The sequence below is a fragment of the Lagopus leucura genome, unplaced genomic scaffold (assembly GCF_019238085.1).
Source record: "Lagopus leucura isolate 7727_CA_CO unplaced genomic scaffold, USGS_WTPT01 Super-Scaffold_100157, whole genome shotgun sequence".
Lineage (NCBI taxonomy): Eukaryota > Metazoa > Chordata > Aves > Galliformes > Phasianidae > Lagopus > Lagopus leucura.
In genome coordinates this window covers 26,328,092-26,344,801 of record NW_024962334.1, presented here as the reverse complement: position 1 = coordinate 26,344,801, position 16,710 = coordinate 26,328,092, and the positions used below count along the sequence as shown (strand labels likewise).

The following is a 16,710-nucleotide window of genomic DNA, read 5'->3' as shown; positions in this document are numbered from 1 at the left end:
AAGAATCAAAGTAACATAGCTGAGGGAAGCTCCAGAAGAAAGGGAGGCATCCCATATCCTTGTAAGAACATACGGAGAAGCACAACACCATTGAAGAGACAAATACTTGCATCTGCTTCATTTGGAGGGAAGACTGAAAGGTGGCTTCAGAATTGCCTCACAGAGGTTCATGAAGAAGAAAAAAGCGCCTGGAGATATAAAATTATACACAGTCTTGCCTAGGGAGTAAAATCATGGTGCAGCAAATGGAAATGAAACAACAGCAAAGGTCAGCAGAACGTAACAGTACTGAAGTAGCTGCTTGGGCTTGGTTCTCCAAACCATTTAAGCAGCAGATGCAGCAGCAGTCCACTTCGCACCCCAAAAAAGGATGCACTCAGATTTAGGTCCCGTGAGTCCCTTACCAAGGCTAGTACAGTTTCTTGTCTCATACGAACTCCTCAGGAAGTTTAGCAGTATAGTATAGAAATGTAAAAAATCTGATCAAATACTCATTAAGTAAGGCAAATAAACAGTGACAGAAATTTGAAAAAGGCATCATTTATGAAAAGCAGCCCCTGAAATAAACTTGAATCCATTTGATATGTACTAATTTAAAGACAATGAAACTTTCAAAGTGTTACCAAAGCAGCAGCCCATCATCTTTAATATCACAGTAATGGATATTTTTACATCACGATACATCATGATATTGTTAGCACATTAATAATAATCTTTCATCAAGGATAAAATCAACAGTTAGGAAATACAGCTGCAATAGCACAGTTGTACTACCCTCAGCATATACCCTGAAGCAAAGAAAACAAATGGGCTGCTTTTCATTAATGGGAGTTTGGCAGTCATCTCTAAAGATAATGTTTTCTTTCCAGAAACAACCCCAAGAGCCACTTAAGAGTCTCTTTCCTGAGGTAAATCTAGTACACTCATACTACAATATGCAAATAGTAGTTTTCCATTAAATGCACCTTATAGTTTTTCAGTAAGACAATCTACATCTAAGTCAAATAGTAACACTGTTTCCTTAAATTCTTGTTTTAAAGCAAAACACTGACCCTACATACAAGTATGCTCAGTTTAATTCAGAAGAGGTACTTCTGAATTAAGGATGAGTAACATTAAAGTGTTCCTATCAGAACTAGAATTATAAAAGTAAAAAATGATTTGCAAGCACCAACTTCAGTATTTTCCCTTAGAAAATATCCCTTCTGAGATACAAGACAAGGAAAAAAAATTCTAAGAGACAACTCTCAATTAAACACGTAAAAATGGCCACATTAAAATGTTTCATGTACATTTTAAACAATTATATATTCCAACTGTAAGTTTTTAATGCATAAAGTGAACAGCAGATACAACATTTTCATTGAATAAACTTCTACACTAGAAGATTACTCATTAGAAACTGCACTTATTCTTGATCACCTACAGTCACTAACTATACTTCACAAGAAAAAAATAATATCACCGTCATGTTTATTGATGGAAAAGAGATCATGCAGGACACTGAACTTTGATATACAAAAGAAAATAATCCCACATTCTAGAGACCACAAGAAATAAAGAACTGATATTATAAGGCAGCAACATAGTCTTATCCCCAAGCAGCTGCTTTCTGCAAGAACAGACTTCCACAAAACTGCAATATAAAACTAACCTCTGATTACCATTACATTTCAGCATATACGTAGCTGCAAAAACAGGAAATCACATATTTTCAGAGCAGGAGGCCAGTAATAAAAATAGTTATGATTCTCATTAACAAACTTAGGGCTGCACCTCAAACATACTGCAGTCACTTTTATAGTTATGTTCTGTTCCGCTGAGTGATTGTTATAGGTGCACAGATAATACGGATTTTATTTCTCCATCATAGATTCCTAACTTAATTTTAAGTTTAGAGTATGTTGAAATCTTTCACAAGATGTAGTTCAGAAGAAAACAAGCATTTAAAAGTATCTCACCCTTTACCACATGAGTATTTCATGCTCTATAGAATAGGTGCATTTTCTGTGCAGGTTTATTTCCAAGATCACTACCTATTTTGAAACATCATATGTCTTGTTGAAATAATCATGTTTATAGGTATGAAAGGGAATAATGAATAAATACACAGCAAAAATACCAGCTAGCTGCACAAGTTAGACTGGAAAGGGCTTGTTTAAAAGCAAAGAAAAAAAATCCTTAAAATTTTACACATGAAGAGATTATGAGCCAGAGCAGTCCCTCAGCATGCTACCCAGGTTCTGGCCATGTTAAGCTCAAGCTGTGAAGCAGCCACTGGTACAATGGGAGGTGACTGAGGAAACAAAGAGGTTTGGAGTTTAACTGCAGAGTCTGTAGGCAATGACTGGCAATGTCAAGATAACTAAGCCTGTCTTCTTTTGAAGTTTGGAGGTACCTTGTGCCTAGAATTTGGAGCATGTAAGAAGGAAGAACGGAGTTAGGTTAACTTCAGAGCAACTGTGGACTTATCCTGCAAGAAAGTATCCTTTAGAGACTGTCTAAGATGAAAAGCTTATGAATTTTTAAAACTGTCCAGTACAGCCTCCTTTTATTTTTGTCTTTTGGTCAGGAGAGACTGAAGTTTGAAATGTGTTTGGTTGGTTGGTTTGTTTGTTTTGACGTTTCAAGCTGCAGAAATAATTGTCTCCACAAACACTTCATAAAAACTCTACAAAACTGCTCCCTCACTGCTCACATTCTAGAAGACAACTTTAAATACAGCATGTCATGTATGGGCAGGTATGCTAGCCTGGGGTGCATTAAATCTTATACCTTCAGGTGCCTCTTCTTCCAGAGATCTGGAATAGCCACAGGCTATACAGCACACTGCAGTCCAGCTTTCACTTCTACATGCCATATGCAGAAACCTACATGGATTGAGGCTATGACTTGTAATTGTTTTCAAACTAGATTGTCTCTCCAAGCACACAGTGCTTCGCTCAAAGTTATTCATTCTTTGCTTTTCTGCCAGTTTGTAAGCCTTCCATCAGACCTTCTTCAAACAAATGTTATTTTTCTCCTACATAAATAGGATCAGTTCATCACACAGTTATCATGTTGCATAAAATAATTACAGGACAAGGACATATATGAGGATAACTGGGAAATTAATGTTTCTTTTTTTTCCCCCCTATTCCTCTACTGAAGCTCAAATTGCAATGGGAAGAGCAACTTCTTAGGCAGAAGCAGACATGATCAGAAAAAAATACAGTGTGAATGAGCCCTTATTTTTGGAAACCTAGCTAAACTTTGAACTCATTACTTCAGTCAGACATTGCACATGTTCCACATTCAAAAATTACAGAAGATCAGCAAATATCACTAGTCAAGGAAAACAGTAATTCATTTAGGGAATCTGCTTTGACAGGAGGGCTGGTCTCAGTGATCTCTAGAGGTCCCTTACAACCCCTACAATTCTGTCATTCTGTAGTTCGCATTATCTGGTCATAGTGAGATGGCTGTGGTCAAGGGCTCTATGTCCAAGTGACGGTTGGTTATACGCTATCTTAACCAGGGGTTCATCTTGGGATTAGTGATCTTCAACATCTTTATCAACAACATAGATAGTGGGGTTGAGTGTAACCTCAATAAGTTTACAGCTGACACTTTATAAAAGAGGGATGTGATCCAGAGGGATCTGGACATGCTCAAAAAGTGGGCATACAAGAATTTAATGAGGTTTAACAAGGCCAAGTGCAAGACCCCATCTGTAGTACTCTGTCCAAGCCTGAGGCCCATGGTACATTAAGAATACGAAGCTGTTGGAGCAGGTCCAGAGGAAGTGCACAAAGATGACCAAAGGACTGGTGCATCTCTCCTGTGAAGACAGACTGAGGGAGTTGGGATTGCTTAGCTTGGAGATGAGAAGGATTCGGGGAGATCTCACTGTGGCATTCCAGTACTTGAAGGGAGCTTACAAGCAAGAGAGGGATTGACTTTTTACATGGTCTGATAGTGATAGGACAAGGCAGAATGGCTTTAAACCAAAATCAGATGTTAGGAAGAATTTTTTTATTTTATTTTATTTTTTTAACTCAGAGAGTGGTGAGGCAGTATAACAGGTTGCTCAAAGAGGTTATGGTATTCTCCATCTCTGGATGCATTCAAGGCCAGGTTGGATGGGATCCCGGGTAGCCTTATCTAGTGGCTGGCAACCCTGTCTATGGCAAGGGAGTTGGAACTAGATAACCTTTAAGGTTCCCTCCACCCTAATCATTCCATGATTCAACAAAACATGAATGTTTTCTATATCACTGTATGGTCTCTTATTTGTTACCAATGGGAAGACAAATGTACCTATATATTCCTTACCTTTAGCATAGTGAATTCATATGGCTGATAACCTTTGAAACTTTCATGGATAGCTGCCATTGTGTGCGAAGTTTTTTCCCAAAAATGAAGAAGTGTTGTCTGTAAGGCAGGGTAAAAATTCAGTGTACTGTTATCTTAAACATGAATCTGGTTTTTCACACAAAGTTTATATCTCCACTCTAGTATTAGTTACAGATTCTCGTATTTGAATATTGTCATGGAAACCTCTTAGAAAAACATATATTAACTGGAAATCTTTACTTGGGAGGTAATGGGTTTTGGTTTTTTTTGGTACCTGATATGTTGTTAATACATGAGAAAGAAGGTTGCATCTGCTTGCTCCCAAAAGGTCAACTTTTTGACAGACATCAGTCTTCAGTTTGTCAAAGTTGAGTTTTGCATGTCGCACTTGAGCTTGAACCTTCAAACAAAGGGAGAATTATTTATGTAGCGAGTTTTTTCCTTCATTTTTCTACCCCAACTTCATGAAAGAAGAAACAAACAGAACTTCAAAAATCAGAAATATCAGAAAATAGAAATGAGAAAACTGAACAGACTCAATTAAAATCTCAAATAGAATTATTAATATAATCTGTCCCACTAAAAATACATTATAGCAAGCTGACATGCCAAAATTAGGAATTATAAGTTTACTGCATAACACACAAGGACATCTCCATATACCTGATGTAGGAAAGCAATTATGCTGATGAACTTTAAAGTCAGTCAGAAATTTTGCTGATAATATAGCACTTCAGTAACTTCGAACTGCTACAAAAAGTTATCTTGTCACAGTTCTCCTTTTAATAGAAGTGTTGCTATATTTGTTGTTATAAGGAGAGTATCAAGACCTCCTTTCATAGGAACAATTTCTGTTTGAAAGAATTTTAGTTTTACAAATTCTTCTACCACCAGTTATGCATATACAAGATATTCTGTTACGCAAGCCATACACATTTGATGACAATACTAGTATTCTCATCAGGTATCAGAACAGAAACTTGATGTAGGCATTTTGAACACAGGATATCTCATTTTAATGACAATTTTGTGCAGAGAAATTTGTATACAACAAAATGTTTACACAATCTAGTTTTTGTCCAAGGAAATACAAAATTATCAAAAAACAAAACAATTTTCCTATCAATCTTTCACAGTTATAATGTTTACCCACAAAAATCTTCACAGTAAATGAAAACCACGCTGTACCCAATTTAAAGACAATTTCTTTTCTTTACAGAAAATCCTAAGTCAGAGAGGAAGCCTAACAGACTTGGTTAAAACAAGATCTGACAAACTTGCGTGTTTCTGGTTTTCAGAAGTAAATCCTGCAACAAGTATCTGTGGTCCTTTTGTGGTGGACACATCTCATGACACCATCTGAAATGTTAGGGTCACAACACCTATCATCCTATCTCACTTATAGTAATAGACTTCCAGCCAGGCAGAAAAAAACAAAAGATCAGTGCCACAAATTCATCAGATGACCTACTCAGATGAATTGTGGCCGTGTCTGTGATTGGACAGCCCTTTTTCACTGATCTCATCTGATCAACTGTGCAAATGTTACAGGGTTGTACATATTGAAGGTCTGATACATCCATAATGAAGGAGCAATCATAACTGAAAACTGATGAAAAGTGAAGAATCTCACAGGTGAGATTTTAATTCTAGTTGATGGCAATGTGTCAAATGTAAAGCTATACTTTCCAATGATGCAGCTGAGATCAGAATCCTTTTGCTCTTCAGTGTATCGCAGCACTAGTTTGTTTGTGAGAGTACAGCAAGGTCAACTGTGATTTTGTATATTAACAGTCCAAATGAGCAAAGAACGTTACTCCTGGGGAATATAAGTATCTGTGTGTCAGAAATGGTGGGCCACAAGAAAAAAATATATACTAATAAATGTGATTGTTAATTTCCACAGTTGGAAGTCTGGACAGAGACTTCATACAACAAATTGGGATTCAGGTCCATCTCATGTCTCCAACTCCTTAAGAAAAAAGCCCAGAAAAGAAAAAAACTTGTAAAGTTTCCAGTTACAGTCTTCCTGCAAATAGCCTTCGGGACACTTAGCAAGGAACAACATCAGCATTTTATCTTAATACGTTAATAGTGCCTCATTTAAAAGCTAGAACACTGACAAAAGGGCGATTCGTAAGTGTGGAATATTAACCTGCATGTTCGAGATATCCATACAGAAGATTCAAAACATGTAGCACAATGTTTTGATACCAAATGTCACAGATTTATTTCACCAACCAATTAAGACGTGAAAGTATGAGAATTATTCAATTAAGGATGTTTATGAGCTTTTTTAACATATTAAAAATTTAGCAGAAATACTCTCCATCGTAGAACAGCTGTGCAGGACAGCCCAGAAAGAAATTCACCCCAGGGCATCATCATAACCTTTTGCCTTTTATATGTGCCCATGAGCACATTTTCAATTCAAATTATTATTAGACACCTTCCGAGATCACTGGCTTCAGGAATTAGGAATAAAACCTCTATGCTGACAAAGCATAATCTACTTAAAACTGCACAAATTATTATAACAAAACTTTAGTTTGCTGCTCAAAGGGGAGTTTATGCAACATATACTGAAGTTCTCTGTCCTCTGCAATTACTTTCCAAGACAGGACAAATAGGATCACACTGTGGTTTCTGTTCCACGAATTTTATTTCATATATTTCATTTCATCCATGCACAGCATACAAAATTTATTCAAAATCCTGATCTGAGATGTGTTGGGATTTTACTGACTAAGGAGATCTGCGCTGTTTCAAAGGCAAGGTAGGCATTTTACAATGAAAGAGCTACTAGCATCTGAAGCAGTAGGTGCCAGTTAAGAGATTTATGTAATACATGAAAATCTCACCACGGTACAGCTGACATAAAAAAAAAAAAAGTACTACTCTCCATCTTTTCCTTTTTCTAAGGAAAAGTAAACTGCTTTTAATTTTCCAATGCAAATATCAAAGTATAATATTTAAAAGATCAAATTCTTCACAGAAAACACATGAGAAAAATCTGAAAAAAAGTGTTTTATTAATTGCTTGATAAACTAATAAGCCAGATAAAACTGAAATAATTAAAAATAAGTAAATAAATAAATAATCAGTACTAAGATCCTAAATGCCGTGTGTTTGAAATTCAGACTCTGGGATGCTTGACTGTAATACAAATACAGCTTCCTAAGCTGACAGTCAAACAGAAAAGTCCCAGTTTTCAAGACTGCCATTATAAAAAATAAATAAATAATTTTTTACACCCAATTAAAAAACTCTGTTCAGTATATTGCTATTGAAATTTGGATTTTTTTTTTTAAAACATATTTTCAAGAAAATTTTGTGTCTCCTATGGTATTTTCATGTTATTACTTTTGGTCTAAAGTAAAACACAACATTTATTTTCAGTAGTAGCCCAATTTCAGGGACAGTTTAGCCAATAAAAAGTTATCTCCAAACTAAATACAGTATATTTTTTGTCTCAGCACTTCCAGTATAGAAGCAGAAACAGATGCTTTCAGTCTCATTTGTCACCCAGCCTCTCACTTACTTGATCTGAAAAGCATGCACAGTGTGTGTACAGAGTGGAAAGCAGGGGGGGAAGTAAATCAAGAGGGAAAAATTCCTGGAATATAGCAAACCTTCCCGTTGGGAGCTCTGGGTAAACTCCACCAGCAGATGGAATCAGCACAAATCTCTGCATGAAATAAGCATAACACCTTCTGGCATACCTGATTGTTATAAAGACTACATGAAACCTAAGCACAAAATAAAATAGGCTGTATTTTCAGGACAAAGTATTTAGAGCACAGAAGAGAAAGCAAAAGGAACCTGGCTACTAGTTATCACAGAACTATAATAACATCACCTAAGATATGAAATTATGAAAAGGAACGCCTACTGCACTTTTAAACCAACATATGCAAGCACCCATTGTAGTTTGCTCTTAAAGTTGAGTTTGATGCCACAAGTCTGGGAATAGAAAAGCTAATGTTTTATACAAAATAATGACTGCAGCTAAACTATTCCATGTGCAACACAAAGAATTCCAAAGTCTTGCACAGTGCTAACCCCAATTTCAGCATGCTTTAGTATGTTCAACATTTTGCAGGCTTTTCTTTGACTCAACTGTTCCCTTGGGTGGGAATAGTATTTACTGCATGTATTAATCTCTGTTCCATTAACATGTAAGGATAATATGTTAAAACAATATTTAAAGAAGAGTTTGTATACTTCTGTTCATGTCCTTTAACCCTTCTTTTATGGTCTGATGAAGAACACTGATAAAAGTTACTTTTGGAAGATGACATTTATTAAGTTCAAAATACCTAACTAGAAAGTATCACTTGGGCAGAATAACACATGCAAACAATATCTGTCACATTTTAAGCTAAGCAGATGAACATCAAACTTGTCCAAAAAATGAAGCTATTCTTGTAAAAGATGTAAAATATCCTAGAAAAAAAGGTGCATAATTAGTGCCAATGATATACTAATTAAGTTTACCATTTTGGACTTAATTACGATTGCTCCTGCTGGTGTACATATGCACTTCACTCTATTAGGCTTGATTAAGTAAACCTAAGGTAACGTTAGCATTCCTATAAAGGACTAAATAATTACCACTGCGTGTCTGTCTGACTCTTGAAAGCAACACAAGTATTGTCTGGCCCTTCTGCCTCAAAAAAGATGATAGCTTTGAAAGAATAGCCAGTTCTGTGGAATTGCTACCTATGATTCTGACTCTCTGTCAATACAGAATTACAAGCAAATAATACCTTGACACTGCTGTTGAAAACCTGTGTGTTCTGTGTGAGAGTTGTTTCTATCTATCAGGAATACCACGAGAAAAGAAAACAGAAGTAGCTGAAAGTTAAATTAAATATTATGTTAACTGCAAATGATTGCAACTGATTCTAGAAAGATTGAGAAAACTTTCTGGTATCCTAAAGTGATAAAAAAAATATCTCTAACTATTATAGACCTATTTGAGTTGGAAGGGACCCTTAAATATCATTTTAGCTCCCTTGCAACGAACAGGGACACCTACAGCTACATCAGGTTGCTCAGAGCCTGGTCCAGCCAGACCTTAAATATCTTCAAGGATGGGGCATCCACCACCTCTCTGCGCAACCTGCTTCGGTACTTCACTATCCGTACTGTAAACAAAAAAATTTTTTTTTTCTATTCAATCTAAATCTTCTCTGTTTTACTTTGAAACCATTTCCCCTTGTCCTATCACCCTGCGAAAGGGTCTGTTCCCTTCTTCCTTATAGCTCCTGTTTAGACACTGAAAGGGTACAATGAGGTCTCCCTGGAGTCTTCAATTCTCCAGGCTGAACAGCTCCAGCTCTCTCTCTCCTGCATGGACTTGATCAAGAAAACAAGATGGCACAAAGACTTTTCAGCTGCCTACAACTATTTTTCTAGTATATTTCAGATTTAATTGGAACCTCTAATTCACTTCACTGCTCTCACTGCAGTACATTCAGTACAGTCCTGAAACTGAACATATGTAATAAGTCAAGTGATAAAACTACAAATCAATAAAGAAAAATTAGTTAAGCAATGCTATACCACTCTGACACAATATAGTGAAATGTAGCTTAATATGAATTAGTTAAAAGCTGCAGCATGTCATTTACTGGCACTAGGAACAATCACATTTCTCTGTCAACTAGAGCTGAATCATTGTATACAAATAAAATATCACAAAGTCTTTATTCTATGCTAGTAGAAGTTATTTCCTTTTATTTCAATATTGTTTATTTCTACCAAAACAAATGAATCACCATGATTTCAGCGTAAGCTTTGCTCTGCTTATAGTGTCTACAAAGCTGTCTAAAGGAAAGAACTAGTAAAAAAAAAAAAAAAAAAAAAAATCACATAATTGTAATGTTATGCCCCCAAACCTGACAGCTTTCATGTAAACTTTGTCACAGAAACCAGCTTCATGCTAGCTATTTTCACCATCTTCTCTGAATTTGCAATAGTATTCTTCTTACACTCAGTTTTCCTTCTCACAAAGTGATATCTAGTGAAATGTTACCATTCACTTCTGTAATCAAAATGTGAGACAAAAATAACAGTCGTAACAGCTTTAATTTTCACAGAAGAGCAATAGCCTTTGATGATAACTCACATTTTCATCTGAGTTACTGTGTTATTCCCCTTGATTTCAATAGTAACGCTCACTGTTGTTTAACCTTTGTATTGCAACAGTTACTGAAGGTTTCAATGAGACAGAGTTCCACAGCACCAGACACTAAAAATAAATGAAAAAATTCCAGGTCTTGTGCCAGTGTTATGCAGTCTTTAGGTAAAAGCCCCTGATAGTCAGGTGTCTAAATTGGGACTGTGCTGGGAAAAGAAGCCCTTCCTGGATACCCACAGGGCGATTCCTGCTCTGGGCATAGTGGAATTTGCCCCACTAGAATGTTACAGCCCTTCTTATACCTTCTCTTGATTTAAGAGCATGGTTCTCTTAAGCCTTCACTGCAACATACACATAAGCACCTGTGCAACGCACACACTCAGGTCTAACATCAACATCCATCAGCTAAAAAGCATTAGAGCTGCCAGGGGATGTCTGGAGTAACACATTCAAGCAAGCTTTAGCATTCAGCTATGCTTCTGATATCTCTTCTCAGATGAGAATCAGGAGCACTTGAAAGACTTTGTTTTTTTTTCTGCTTCTGCTGATTTGTAATAAAAATAAGCATATCCCATTTAGTATGAAGATAAAAATGAACTTAAATTACTACTTAACATTTCAGGCTTTTTTGCATGCTGTGTATCATTTCTCGTGGGTAAGGCCGTAGTATTTTAAACTTCCTTTTCTATTCTCCTTCTGACCCCCTCTGAAGAGACAATAAAGATGCTATAGAAAGGAGAATATTTGTGTAAGGAAGGCAAGGAATGTATCATATGAGAGAACTGCATTTCACACAGACACATGATAGCTTTGATACAGTATACAGGTCTAGATTCATGTATAGCATGCAATTGATAATACAGTGTAGTTTCTCAGCCACATGAAACTAACACAAACAAACAAACACATTCTGTATTGCACTCCGACCAGCCTCTCTGCTGCTACACTATTCTACAGAAGCAGGGTCTTGATTACTTTTTCATAAGGAAATTGATCATATTCTGACAGCTCTTCTGCCTCTAACATGCTGTCCTGAGGCACTGAATAGATTATAATTGAAAAGGAAAATTTTTGGAGCTTTTAAGAAGCTACATTTAAGAAATTTTTAAACTACATATACATACATATATATATTTATCATTAGAGATCCTCACCATCTCCCAGAATGGAACAGAACAACTTGAAAATATCTTAAGACTGGATGGCAATGTTCTGTACTTTAAATCTATTTGCAATTACAACATTTGAAACCTTAGCTACCCAGAAAACAAAGTAATTGTGTGATAAGGGAAGCTTCAGATTAATCTTTAGTTTTAGTTGAACTAATACCTTTCGATACTGCAATTATTTTGATAGTATTTTAATTAAAATAAATTTGCACCAAATTTTCTTTTTTTGGTATATTAAAAACGCTTCATTAAAAGCATTCAGATATTTGTGGGTAATAACCCTTAACACTGCAGGAAGTACCAAAAGGGATCCATTATTTTTGGTGATTGTTGACACATGTCCTGACAGACATGGCTCGTTCCAGCAATTCTTTGAGGACAGTTGCTTTAGCTCCAGTAGTATCTTCAAAACTGCAGTCACTACTTGGGCTCAGTATTTGCCAGAGTTTTTCTTTGTGTATAGCAGCATTCCTTTGAGTCCCCCAGGTCACTCACACCTGATCCAGCTTGTGGAATCTCTGTGGGTTTTCTAGGAAAGCATTCACAGCTAGTTGCCATTCATTTGGCTAGAGATCAACAGATCAACTTTGCAAAATCTTACTGCTGCACTTCCAATACCTTCCAATAAGATATGCTAGGTGCAACTAGTCAGATGTTGCTACTTGAGATCTTAGTGGATGAAGATCACACAAACAATTGACTCTAGAGTTTCATTCATGTTACCCTAAAAACTGCCCATTTCTCTCCACTGGAGCTTTAAAAGCCATGCAGAAGCTTTTGAAGATTAGTTTACATGCAGACGCTACAGCGGACATCGGGAGGCAGATGCAAGGAGCCCTAAACAAAATAATGTTTGGGAAAAACCCAACTTCCTTTTTAGCTAATAACTGTAACTATTAAAATATATGCTTATTTGCTGTTTGAATTCATTCACACATAAGCTTTCAAGCATTGAATCTTGATAAATTCTCAAAGAAGTGATCGAAGAATTTCAGTAACTTAAATACCATAGTCAAGCCAACTCTCCCTCTTGCCTTTGATACATGAGAATGATTGACCTAGAAACACCTTATCTAAGGTAATTTCCCCTAGTCCTCAAATTACCTCTAACACTTCTTAATTCTCCCTCTCCTTGCCTCCAGTTTTTCAAGCCAGAGGCATGGACTGCCCATGTATCAGTTTCCTAGAGAGTCCTCATGCTGGCTGACTAAGTGAATTCTTCCCAAAAGATCTTGACAAGAACAGTCGCAGCTATCTTACAAACACAGTTGCAGAGCTGCAATTAGCAACTGGCTGCCTGAGAGCAGAAAATAATAATATCCAAAAGAGCTGAAATTATGATTAAACATACAAAAGAGCTCCTAAATCCAGGATTCCAAACAGATTCTATCGTGTTGCTACTATCTGCAGTGAATGGAGATGAAACCATTGCACTCAAGATACAAACATATGCCAGACAAACCACTGCTTTGATTCTGATCTCTTTTTTAACTAAAGCAAAGTTGCCTATGCAACTTTGTCCTAGTTTCTAGGCGTTTTTTTTTTAAAATCCTGTCAGCACTTTGGGTCAAGTGCCTGCCTTCTCTTCCTGTTTTGAAATCCATGTCACCAGGTCAGCTTTGCCTGCAACACGTTCTTCTATGGTAGGCTACCTGGGTCAAGGACAACATCATGGCAAAAAGCAAAACACTTAAAGAACTTTCCTGTGTTGTTGTTTAGTTGATTGGTTTTGTTTGTTTGTTCCTTTAGCAGTAACAAATATATATATATATATCTAATATATATATATATATATATATATATATATATAATATATATATATAATAATAAAATTACAAAGCAGCCTGACCGAGAACATGAGTTTTCACTTTTGTGGATTTTATTCAGTGGAATATGAAATTTGCTCTTTGCATCACATTTTTATCTCATTTCCCTCTAAAGTTTTTCAGTGCTTAGTCTGTAAAACTTTTATGGCTTTGAATCTGTCGGCTCACAAGCCGTGTAAGTGCAGCCTGGCAGTAATGACTAAGCCATAGTCAAAACTGCTTACTCCATAACCACTGACAGTCAGCAGATGTGAGCAACTCTCTGACCCCTGCGAGGATATAAAGTTATGGCTGGCTTGAATATTCTTCCTTTTTCCCTGAAAAAACCCAAAGGCTGGTTGTACCATCTTCTGATATATTCCATGATGGCTATCGCAGAAATTGAATACTGCTAATTAGCCTTCCCTCTCTGGTTTACACAAACACTGACACAAAGAACTTATTTCTCTTGTGCTTTTTCTACCACCTCACTTCCTTCCCAGCTCTGTAATTACTCCTGCTGTTGCACATTGTATCTTTTCCAACTCTCTTATGTCTCTTTAGGTATGTGGAAAAACAAGAACCTCATCACACATTACACATGTGGTTCTATGAATATTATCCAGTAGCATGAAGAATTGTTTTTCCCTATTCTATTTTTTCTTATACCCAGACTCAAGTTGGATCTGCAAAATTGTATCAGTTCAGCCATTGCACTGAGGAAAAAAGTTACGTTACTCTAAAAGAAAAAGTCAGAAGAGCACAAATGTATAATTAAAGATGTAAATAAGCTACTGTAAAAGGAATGAAAGATTTTTCAGTCTGGAAAAAAGAGCTGAATAAGGGGTGTATTAGGAGGCCATCAGACAACACACAGACACAGGAAAAAGCTGTGCTTTGGCCACAAGAACCAGAGAACATTATATGAAACCAGCATATTAAACTCAACAAAAGAACAGCAGAGCTTTAAATAATATCTGTCAGTTGAGAAACCCGCTATGTTTTATGATGTCTCCACTGGTCAGATGGAAATCACAGAATCATAGAGTCACCTCCAAGGTTGGAAAAGATCACCAAGATTATCCAGTCCAAATGTCCGTCTCTCACCAATATTTCTCACTAAACCACGTCCCTCAGTGCCACACCTACACATTTCTAGAACACTTCCAGGGATGGCAACTCCACCACCTCCCTGGGTAGCCTGTGCCAGCACTTGACCAATCTTTTGGAGAACAATTTTCTCCTAACATTCAACCTGAACCTCCCCTTGTGCAACTTGAGGCCATTTCCTCTCATCCTATTTCTATTTACATGGGAGAAGAGGACAACTCCCACCTCACCTCAGATAGTTGTAAAGAGCAATAAGGTCACCCTGTGCACCTTCTCCAGACTGAACAATCTCAGTCACTCTTCAATAAGACTTGTGCTCCACATCCTCACCAGCTTTGTTACTCTTCTCTGAACATTCCCCAGGGCCTCAGAGTCTTTCTGGTAGTGAGGGGCACCACGTACTTGCTCTATGCAAGGTCCTGGTTGCTACCATTGGTTGCAGATGACAGACAGATGGTGGGACTTCTGCTTGAGCTAATATACCCATCCTGAAGAATCAGGTAACACTGAGGTGTGTGTGTAGGTCAGGGTGGGATTGTAAACAAGGTGCTGGATCAATGCCTTATCTGAAAGCTGTGCTGCAAAGGCAGTACAGATATTTTCCAAGCATTTTTCCTAAAAGACAGCAGTCTTTCTCATTTCACTGACACCTGTGCAACAGCAGGCTTTTCGGAATCAAAATTCAAAAGCATGTTGAATTTCCTAACTTAAAAAGCGTTCTCAATTGTGTTAAAAAGTGTTTTCAATTGCCAGGGTATATTCACACACTGCCCATGCCCAATCATGCCTAAGTAAGGGAAAGCATTTAGAAATACTCCCTAAATTGTAACTGTAGGACAAGAAGTAAGCTTTGAATTCACATAAATTCATTTGAGGAAGAGATGGGAGTAATTTTCAGACACTGATGATTTTTACAGTCATGGTTGCAGTACAGACAAAAGCCCAGATCTCAGTGCCTTACTTTCACAAAATTTTGTACCTCCCCACACTGAAATCTACAGATATCTTAAGATCTGGGATTTCAACTTTGAAAGCAGCATGTCATAACATACAGGATCCACCTGGACAGATCTAGCTTAGCTTCCAGCATCCATTGCCCAAGCACGTAGACAACACTCTTCAAGTTCTAGAGGGTTGTCTGCCAAGTGAAACTTTAACTCATTATATTTAAGAGGGGAGTGGTGCACCAAGCAGTAATATTGTCTGTGTAAATCCTCAGGAAAAAGATATAAGCAGCAATTTTTAATTTGTATTGAACTTTTACTTTGCATTTGTGAAAATTGGTAGAGCAGCCCTCCTACTAGGTTAGATATTCTGATCAGAACTAGCTAAACATAGCCTGAACTCATACACCAAAAATCTTCCATCAATTCAGTCAATGAGGTATTCTATTTCAAGACATCTCAAGAGTGTAGACTTTTTCCCTCACCTGTTTAACTTTCTGAGTTCAATCTGAGGCTTCTTCCTCCCTACTATTCATAGCATGCTAGTACAAAAACCTAAATCCAAACACATCTTTGCAGCGGCAAAATTTTATTATATCCAAGTCAAATATCTTCAAGACATGAAAACAATCTCTGGCGAGCAACATTGCTCTTTGTGTTAAATAACTTTATGAACAACTACCCTGCAGCAATGAATACACTTTCCACTCTTAAAAAATATTTTAGTCCCTTCAGAGTGAAAACAAACAAACAAACAGACTGAAAGGTACAGCCAAACAGCAACAGAAAAAGTCTGATTTTTTTTTAAACTAAGGAATTATGGAGATCTCCCATTTCCTTCCCAATTTCTTCCCCTCCAGCATGGCCCAACACAGGGAGACAATAGCATGCCAGCTGAGGACAGCAGCCTCTGCTGAGTCCTTGCCACTCATCCAGCAGCTGGATGCAGCCTTGACCAAAGTTATATTTCTCAGCACAATCCAGTGAGTGCAACAAGCCAAAAGCCAGACAACAAAAATATTTAGCTTTGAGCCTTACAAGAGTTTTTGTTTGTTTGTTTTTGTTTGTTTGTTTTAAACAAACAGAGGAGCACAGTGCAATTTCACAGTAGGAATCCATCTGCTCAAACAGCTATCAGTTCATTGCAATAAAGCACACAACACAAGGAGAAACTAACATGCTAGTTTTGAGAAAAATAGCTA

At 37.0% G+C, this 16,710-nt stretch overlaps 1 protein-coding gene across 3 annotated transcripts in view; it reads right to left on the bottom strand.

Moving 5' to 3' along the window:
• ICA1 (islet cell autoantigen 1) overlaps positions 1–16,710 on the bottom strand; it is a 68,656-nt gene that overhangs the window by 19,969 nt on the left and 31,977 nt on the right. For all 3 annotated transcript variants that reach the window (XM_042888930.1, XM_042888931.1, XM_042888932.1), the window contains exons 8-9: positions 4,610–4,735; positions 4,315–4,413 (exon numbers count right to left, since the gene is read on the bottom strand). In XM_042888930.1, the coding sequence (XP_042744864.1) occupies positions 4,315–4,413; positions 4,610–4,735 (225 nt within the window). The remainder of the gene's footprint in view (positions 1–4,314; positions 4,414–4,609; positions 4,736–16,710) is intronic.